An 8966-nucleotide genomic window follows, 5' to 3' on the forward strand; every position below is an offset into this window, starting at 1 on the left:
AAAACATGATTAATATACAAAATATAGTGTGGCAATATATATTAAGAGACAATATAAATATAATACATATTCAATATGAATTCACTAATTTTATTTTTAAATCAAATCTAAAGCCTTGGCATATCTACATACTGATACATCACACAGAATTATGTTCAGCAAACAGTTCGTTTTACTTTTGATTATATTACAATGTAATAATAACATTAATTATAACAATTGTACTAAGAATGTAATATTGTCACACGTCACTCTAAAGTCCCAGTAATATGTTTTAAAATGTGTTCATCATTACAATGGATCCTATTCCCAGCAGCCTGTTCATGTTGGTTAGTTGTACCTTTTATTTAGCTTGACCACTAATACTGACAATGTTATTTTAGTAGCACTATTATACAGATGCCACATTTAAAGTTTCAAAGTTAAACTTTGTAGCACCAAATCATTGTATGTGACCATTTACTATATGTCGTCTCTGATTGTGCACTTTGTAAAATGTAAATCACACATTTAGGATGAATAGTGCCTGATAACTGTCTAAACTGGACATTGACTGAGAGACGCCGTCATTCTCCGATTGGTCAGGAACCTCCTGGGGGAGGAACAGTACGTCACTGGTTCTGATTGGTGGGGAGCATTTACAAACTTAACCCCGCCCACTTGAGGACATAAATAGTCCTGTATTCCTCTCCTCAGACACATTTCTTCTCTCTACATATCAAGGAACAAAACCCAACCATGTCAGGAAGAGGCAAAACTGGTGGAAAGTCCAGGGCTAAGGCCAAGACCCGCTCATCCCGTGCCGGGCTCCAGTTCCCCGTGGGTCGTGTCCACAGGCTGCTGCGTAAAGGCAACTATGCCCAGCGTGTCGGTGCCGGCGCCCCGGTATATCTGGCGGCTGTTCTCGAGTACCTGACCGCTGAGATCCTGGAGCTGGCTGGAAACGCTGCCCGTGACAACAAGAAGTCTCGCATCATCCCCCGTCATCTCCAGCTGGCCGTCCGCAACGACGAGGAGCTCAACAGGCTGCTGGGTGGAGTGACCATCGCTCAGGGCGGTGTGCTGCCCAACATCCAGGCTGTTCTGCTCCCCAAGAAGACCGAGAAAGCCGCCAAGAAATAAATCTACACTCATTTGACGAACCCCACAAAGGCTCTTTTAAGAGCCACCCACTCATTCAATACAAAGATGAATTCTATTCCATTCTATATAGACTGTGCTCAGTTTATATAAACCGACTAATGTTATGCTGTTATGCAGCGGTGTAAAGTAGCTCATATATTACTGAAGTATTTTAAATACAGTACTTGTACCCTGCTGCAAATATTGTACTCTACGATTATTTGAAAACCAGTTAATTTGCAGATTGTATTATAAAACCTACATTAGCCGCTTGAGCCTTATTTTATACATTTGAAAATAGCCGATCTACAAGCTCATTGTAGATCTGCAAATGTCAATCATTACAGTAACTTTTGGTACTTATATTACCAATATGTTGATAGCAATACTTTTGTACATTTACTCAAGTAACACTTGAACACAGGCATTTTATTAGTATTTTTACATTTTTGTATTGCTTCTTTTGAGTGAAATATGTGAGTACTTCTTCCACCACTGATATTATTACTAGTTTACAGCAAAGTGAAAATACATTGCTGTGTGTTTTATGACATGGGGCAAAGAAATAAATATTTCTACTCGAGTGACAAAACACAAGGATTATGGTGTATACGAGTTATAAAGGCACATATTGTCTTAATTAAACCAAAATGTAACACTCATCCGATTCACAACATATTAATGTTGTCAAACAAGTGTCAACTTCCAATATGGACAATGACTGCTTTTACTTCAAATAATTTTGGATTGAGGACTACCTTGCATTTAGGCAGTGAATAATAGGCACTGATGTAATCCATGCAATCTGGCTCTAACTATAAATATGTAAAGGATATTAAATGCCTGCAAGTCATTACGACCATTTCATAGTTCAGTATGAAGTTTGAAAGAGATCCCCTCCTCCAATCGATACCAGTGACGTATATGGTACCTCCCCAAATAAGGAGGTTCCTGACTGCTGACCAATCAGAGAACGACGGCGTCTCAAGAAGCGCTAATAAAAGGCAGCAGTTTGCGCTGTTCTTGTATCACTGTTCTCTACTTCGCTCAGAGAAGCCATGGCAAGAACCAAGCAGACAGCTCGTAAGTCCACCGGCGGCAAAGCCCCCAGGAAGCAGCTCGCCACCAAGGCAGCGCGTAAGAGCGCGCCGGCAACCGGTGGAGTGAAGAAGCCTCACCGTTACAGGCCTGGTACTGTGGCTCTGAGGGAGATCCGTCGTTACCAGAAATCTACCGAGCTGCTGATCCGTAAGCTGCCCTTCCAGCGCCTGGTGAGGGAGATCGCCCAGGACTTCAAGACCGACCTGCGCTTCCAGAGCTCCGCCGTCATGGCGCTCCAGGAGTCTGCCGAGGCTTATCTGGTGGGTCTGTTTGAAGACACCAACCTGTGCGCCATTCACGCCAAGAGGGTGACCATCATGCCCAAAGACATCCAGCTGGCCCGTCGTATCCGCGGAGAACGTGCCTAAACTACTCTGCAACTGTCACAACCCCCAAAACGGTTCTTTTAAGAGCCACCCACTCATTTCTTTAAAGGATTTCCATTTATTAAAACCATTATGGTCATATCAGCCATAACGTTATGGCTGAAGTTATGACAGTGAAAATATAATGTACTAATATTTTAACACCAATGCCCTTTTGGTGTTTACCATTTTTAAAAGACAATTCCCATAATGGTCTGCTCTACTGGGCAATATGAGCTATCAGTGACGGGTCTCTCCTCCATCTGTAGCCCTGTGTAAACACAAAATAAAACTAATGATTGAATATAGAGCCCCTCTAAAGACTATTATTTCCCCTGGTGGTTACTGCTATATTGCGTGAGAGGGCCACCTTTCTGTTTCTCTCTCTCTCTCTCTCTCTCTCTCTCTCTCTCTCTCTCTCTCTCTCTCTCTCTCTCTCTCTCTCTCTCTCTCTCTCTCTCTCTCTCTCTCTCTCTCTCTCTCCTCTCTCTCTCTCTCTCTCTCTCTCTCTCTCTCTCTCTCTCTCGGCTGCCTCACCAACATTATCTTCTTATCACGTGTCTCTCTCTCTTTCTCTCATATATAAGGTAGCCTATTTTAGTCATTTCAGCCCATGATGCATTTGAAATATTCTAGAGCTCATCTAGGATAGATTATCCATGTTTGTCCCATTGAAATAAATGCTCTATTTATAAGAGAGACAAGAATAGCAGCACCACAAAGTTTAAACAGTAACATAATGTTATATAAACATATAATGGTCAGATATAACTTTTGTATACAGTCAATGTGGATTCCATTTTCACAATTGTTTTAAAATAGCAGTGTAAATAGATAGATAGATAGATAGATGTATATTATGTACATTTTTCACTATTCATGTTGAAGTCCATGCCTGGCTTATAATGATTTATAATACGGTATTGTTAAACAAGACATGGAATACATAGTGCCAGTAAAAGTGGGAATAGTTAAATGCTTCCACCAAGTCTCAGCTTTATAACCATGTAATAATCGTTGGAGAGGTCATTGTCATGCAGAACACAGAATAAGGATAAGGATAATTCCTTTTAACAGGTCGTTCATGAAAGTCCTTGCGGTCTTGTTTCCAATGAGAACCTGTGAGCAATTGGGGTTAAGAGTCTTGCTCAGGGACAAATTTCATATCATCGGCACATATGCTGGGATAGCCTGGAATCGAACCTGGGGCAACCAGGGCCTCTGGTTCCCTAGGCGGGCTCACTAACCACTCAGCTATGGCCGCCCCTGGGAATAAAGGGGGTGGGGCTGCTACTTTTTAGGCAACGCCCAGTGCAGAGCAGGCTGCCTGTCTTCCTATACGTCCTCAGAACACACATATATGGACGAGGTTTGCCGAATAGCGTTACTTGTTACAGTACCTACTATAACGTTAAGATGTCTGGTCGTGGTAAGGGAGGAAAGGGTCTTGGAAAAGGAGGCGCCAAGCGCCATCGTAAAGTGCTTCGTGATAACATCCAGGGAATCACAAAGCCTGCTATTCGCCGTCTGGCTCGCCGTGGCGGCGTGAAGCGTATCTCCGGTCTGATCTACGAGGAGACCCGCGGTGTCCTCAAGGTTTTCCTGGAGAACGTGATCCGTGACGCCGTCACCTACACCGAGCACGCCAAGAGAAAGACCGTGACCGCCATGGATGTTGTCTATGCTCTGAAGAGACAGGGACGCACTCTGTACGGCTTCGGAGGTTAATAATGCTGACTTGATCTACCAACAACCCAAAGGCTCTTTTAAGAGCCGCCCACACTTTCTTTACAGAGTTTATTCCATTATTGAAATATGAGCAATTTAAGGTAGCAAAACCTTTTTTAGAAAAATGTGTAGTACTTTGCCTCGTATATAGTTGCAGTATACAGAGAACCGTGATTCATGGACATGGTCAGTCTTGACACAATCTCCTTTATCTTACCATCAAGACAGTAAAAGTTGAAGGTGTACAACACACTTTGCACATTCAATTTGTGAAAATCTTCCAGCAAGCTACGCAATAAATTCCAGGCTGATACTTAATATAACACGAATGTAATTGTTATAAGACTCTTTATATTAAGATGGGGAAACCAAGGTCCATTGGTCCAGCATTTTTCTATATTGTATAGTCTAGAGTGACTATTTTTTAGGACTATAACAGTTGAATGCAGATTAAATTCACACCCACCTTTGTGTTTGAATCCCAATCCCATCCCAGCTATAATGAACATGATGAAATGCAATTGTTGATTGTTAAAATACCAAAAGTATTGGTATTAAAATGTACTTAAAGTACCAAAAGTAAAAGTACAAAAACTGTTAGAAAATAGCAGATCTACAAGCTCACAACATGTTGCGATGCCAAGCTTGCAGAGCGGCTATTTTCAAATAGCTTAGGTATAAAATAGGGCTGAAGTGGTTAATGTATGTTTTATAATGTAATCATTTATATCTGCAAAGTAACTGGTAACTAAAGTTTTTGAATAATTGTAGTGGAGTAGAAGTACAATATTTGCCTCTGAGATGTAGTGGAGTAGAAGTAAAAGTACTTAAAACTGGGAAATACTCCAATAAAGTAAAAAAGACCTCAAAATTGTGATTGTCTGATTATACTGTATAAATTATGCATCGATAGAAAGTGTGTTACAAGTTACAACTGGTGTCTGGATTGCAATTGGAGCGTGGAATAGAACTATTAATTCCAATTAAAACATGAATTTACCCTAAATGTTTATTATACTTTATCCTTAGTCTTTATTTTAGTGGGACAAATAGATGCAGGCGGTAAAACATTATGCAGAGACAAAGACAGTGTAAGACACCTCCCTCTGTGGGTCACATAGGCAGTGGCACCAATCATGTGCTGGGAGTAGCACACCTCATTTGCATTGGCCTGGTTTAAGTACTGGTACAACGCCTATAGAAAGCCACTTCTTCACTACAACCTTTATAGAAAGAACCATGCCTGAACCCGCCAAGACAGCGCCCAAGAAGGGCTCCAAGAAAGCCGTCATCAAGTCCGCTGCCAAGGGCGGCAAGAAGCGCAGAAAGTCCAGGAAGGAGAGCTACGCCATCTACATCTACAAGGTGATGAAGCAGGTCCATCCTGACACCGGTATCTCCTCCAAGGCCATGGGCATCATGAACTCCTTTGTCAACGACATCTTTGAGCGCATCGCCGGTGAAGCCTCCAAACTGGCTAACTACAACAAGCGCCGCACCATCTCATCGAGGGAGATTCAGACCGCCGTCCGCCTGCTGCTCCCCGGTGAGCTGGCCAAGCACGCCGTGTCTGAGGGCACCAAGGCTGTGACCAAGTACACCAGCTCCAAGTAAACTGCAGTCCGCTCTAAACACAACGGTCCTTTTAAGGACCACCCATATTATCAAGAAAGAGTTGATCCGCATTTAATCTAAATGTAAACTAACTTTTGGATTACAAGTGCATTAGAAGCAAGCTGAAACATTTTAACATCAGCCTACTTAGAAAAAGGCCTTGCTTAACAAACTGGTTATACATTAACACATCCACCGCCAGAGGTTAATCTCATAATGTACTCACCAGTGCCAAGGTGTTTTTGTTGTTTTTTTGTTTTTTTCATGTCGCCATAGATCTTGTTAAAATCCTTAAGATTGAGCCGTGAACGGTCTGTTTACATCCGCGAGATCTCCCTGTATCTCCCAGTGAAGATCGCGTGTCAAACGGGGCATCCATGTTTGAGTTAGAGCGGATTACGTTAAACAGTGAAATGCGAGGAGAAAAAACTACAGGAAGAGAATTGAGTTTCAGTTTCGTCTGTAGAATGGGAGCGGGCGTGATCGTCGAAACCGGATCCCAAATAATTCTATTTCCTGTCATCAAACCGGAAACGGAAGTGGATCAAAAAAATTCCGAAAGTGCACCCGGACCGCGCATGCGCGAAAAGACCGCAGCCCGTAGGACTACGGGCTCGGCGCTTAACCGTTGGATTTAACGGCCCGTAGAACTACGGGCCCGGCGGTAAAGTGTTTAATAGACTCGAGTACTGTAGCAACTCTCACGTTAATTAAATGCTGCATACCTAAATTACAGATGCGTGTTCATAAAGCTATTGAACTGTGGTCTATTTGAATAGCTTCTGTTTTGTTAGACACGTATTTGTGAGCCCCTGACTCAATTTATCTTTATGCCAGAGTTCACAGATTATTAATGTTGGCTGGATATCAAATTACTCAGCTATCTTATTGCACAATATGCATAGCCTACAGTCAAACATAAAACAGAGTCAAAAGGAAGATGGGGATGATGGCAGCATTATTTCACTTCTTACATTTTAATTCAAAACAATCAGTCAAATTTAGTATTTAGAACATGTTAGCTACTAGCAGGCAGACCCCTTTCACAGCAGTCATTTTGAATGAAATATGGCATTAATTGACATATTTCATTTAGGTGTCAGTGGTGGCCGGATCAATATTCTAAATTACACATAGTGTCATGGCTTCACTTAAATATGAATTTAATTTAGATAAATACATAATCCCCTAATTAGACTGTTCCTATATATGACTCACTCCTTCTGTGTGCCTGTGTTAAGTCATTTGTCCTACATAAATTGTACAGTTGGTAATAGTTATTGTTTTTTACAATGGAAACGTGATTAATGTGTTTTGGGGCTTTTAAATGTTCCCAATAAAGTGAACTACGGGGAAATAGTTTTAATAGTATTTTCTTACTGTGAAATCATATTGTTCTTTCCCATTTCTATCATGGAAATAATCACTGTGGAGTTAAATGCAACGTGATTGACATCTGCTGGTGAAAATGGTGTAATGCATTCACATGAGGAATACAATTGAATAATATAGCTGCAAGCAGCGATAAGCGGGGCCAGGGAATAGAGAGAGAGAGAGAGAGAGAGAGAGAGAGAGAGAGAGAGAGAGAGAGAGAGAAAGAGAGAGAGACTAATGAGGAGTGAGTGAGGGCAGGTGTGATTATGGATTGAGAGGGAATGACAGCAGGTGAGGTGGGTAGATCCAATCCATGGGAATAGGCCAGGTGGACTGTTGCTGTTGCTCACTTTCTAAAAGAACATAATTATGAGAAAAAGAGAGAGAGAGAGAGAGAGAGACGGAATAGATTGAAGAGAGAGAGAGACGGAATAGATTGAAGAGAGATAGAGATAAACGGAATAGATTGAAGAGAGAGAGAGAGATAAACGGAATAGATTGAAGAGAAAGAGAGAGAGAGAAACGGAATAGATTGAAGAGAAAGAGAGAGAGAGAGAAACGGAATAGATTGAAGAGAAAGAGAGAGAGAGAGAATCGGAATAGATTGAAGAGAGAGAGAGAGAGAGAGAGAGAGAGAGAGAGAGAGAGAGAGAGAGAGAGAGAGAGAGAAAAGGAATAGATTGAAGAGAAAGAGAGAGAGAGAGAAACTGAATAGATTGAAGAGAAAGAGAGAGAGAGACTTGGAAAAGGAATAGATTGAAGAGAGAGAAAGACATGGAAACGAAATAGATTGAAGAGAGAGAGAGCGAGAGAGACATGGAAACGGAATAGATTGAAGAGAGAGAGAGACATGGAAACATAATAGACTGAAGAGAGAGAGAGATGGAAGCAGAACGGATTGAATGGACATCTCAACCTATTGCCATTAACAGGAATCGAACCCTCAACCTTCGGATTGACAGGCTGCAACACTACCTATAGTGCTATAGCTTTGTGAACCAGTGAAAGCAGCCGACCTACAAGCTCAGAAATACGTTGCTATCTGAAAAGTTGTGAGATTGTAGATCGGAGAGAGAGAGAGACAAGGAAACGGAATAGATTGAAGAGATAAGGATAATTCCTTTAACAGGTCTGTTCATGAAAGTCCTTGCGGTCTTGTTTCCAATGAGGGCCTGTGAGCAATTAGGGGTTAAGAGTCTTGCTCAGAGACAAATTTCATTTGCTGGCCTGGCCTGGAATCGTACCTGGGGCAACTAGGGCCTCTGGCTCCCTAGGCTGGCTCACTAACCACTCAGCTATGGCCGCCCCTCAAAAGAGAGAGAGAGAGAGAGAGAGAGAGAGAGAGACATGGAAACGGAATAGATTGAAGAGAGAGACATGGAAACGGAATAGATTGAAGAGAGAGAGAGAGAGACAGACATGGAAACAGAATAGATTGAAGAGAGAGAGAGACATGGAAACATAATAGATTGAAGAGAGAGAGAGAGATGGAAGCAGAATGGATTGATTGGACATCTCAACCTATTGCAATTAACAGGAATCGAACCCTCAACCTTCGGATTGACAGGCTGCAACACTACCTATAGTGCTATAGCTTTGTCCAGACTAAGGTTGTCTGTTGAAGATAAAAGTGAACCAGTGAAAGCAGTCGATCTACAAGCT

General features: G+C 41.8%; 4 protein-coding genes across 4 annotated transcripts; all 4 read left to right on the top strand.

Moving 5' to 3' along the window:
* Window positions 1–738: 738 nt before the first annotated feature.
* LOC308099167 (histone H2A-like) lies at window positions 739–1122 on the top strand (the record flags this gene model as incomplete). Its single annotated transcript, XM_080447789.1, has 1 exon — window positions 739–1122. One exon carries the CDS (start codon window positions 739–741, stop codon window positions 1120–1122), a length of 384 nt encoding a protein of 127 aa, XP_080303915.1.
* Window positions 1123–2180: 1058 nt separating this feature from the next.
* LOC308098693 (histone H3.2) lies at window positions 2181–2591 on the top strand (the record flags this gene model as incomplete). Its single annotated transcript, XM_080447106.1, has 1 exon — window positions 2181–2591. The coding sequence occupies one exon, from the start codon at window positions 2181–2183 to the stop codon at window positions 2589–2591; it is 411 nt and encodes a 136-aa protein (XP_080303232.1).
* Window positions 2592–4004: 1413 nt separating this feature from the next.
* Window positions 4005–4316, top strand: LOC308098329 (histone H4; the record flags this gene model as incomplete). Its single annotated transcript, XM_080446639.1, has 1 exon — window positions 4005–4316. One exon carries the CDS (start codon window positions 4005–4007, stop codon window positions 4314–4316), a length of 312 nt encoding a protein of 103 aa, XP_080302765.1.
* Window positions 4317–5555: 1239 nt separating this feature from the next.
* On the top strand, window positions 5556–5930 carry LOC308098522 (histone H2B-like; the record flags this gene model as incomplete). The annotated part of the gene is made up of 1 exon (XM_080446913.1): window positions 5556–5930. The coding sequence occupies one exon, from the start codon at window positions 5556–5558 to the stop codon at window positions 5928–5930; it is 375 nt and encodes a 124-aa protein (XP_080303039.1).
* Between the last annotated feature and the right edge of the window lie 3036 nt (window positions 5931–8966).

This window comes from Gymnoscopelus braueri, assembly GCF_963280865.1.
Source record: "Gymnoscopelus braueri genome assembly, chromosome: 13".
Lineage (NCBI taxonomy): Eukaryota > Metazoa > Chordata > Actinopteri > Myctophiformes > Myctophidae > Gymnoscopelus > Gymnoscopelus braueri.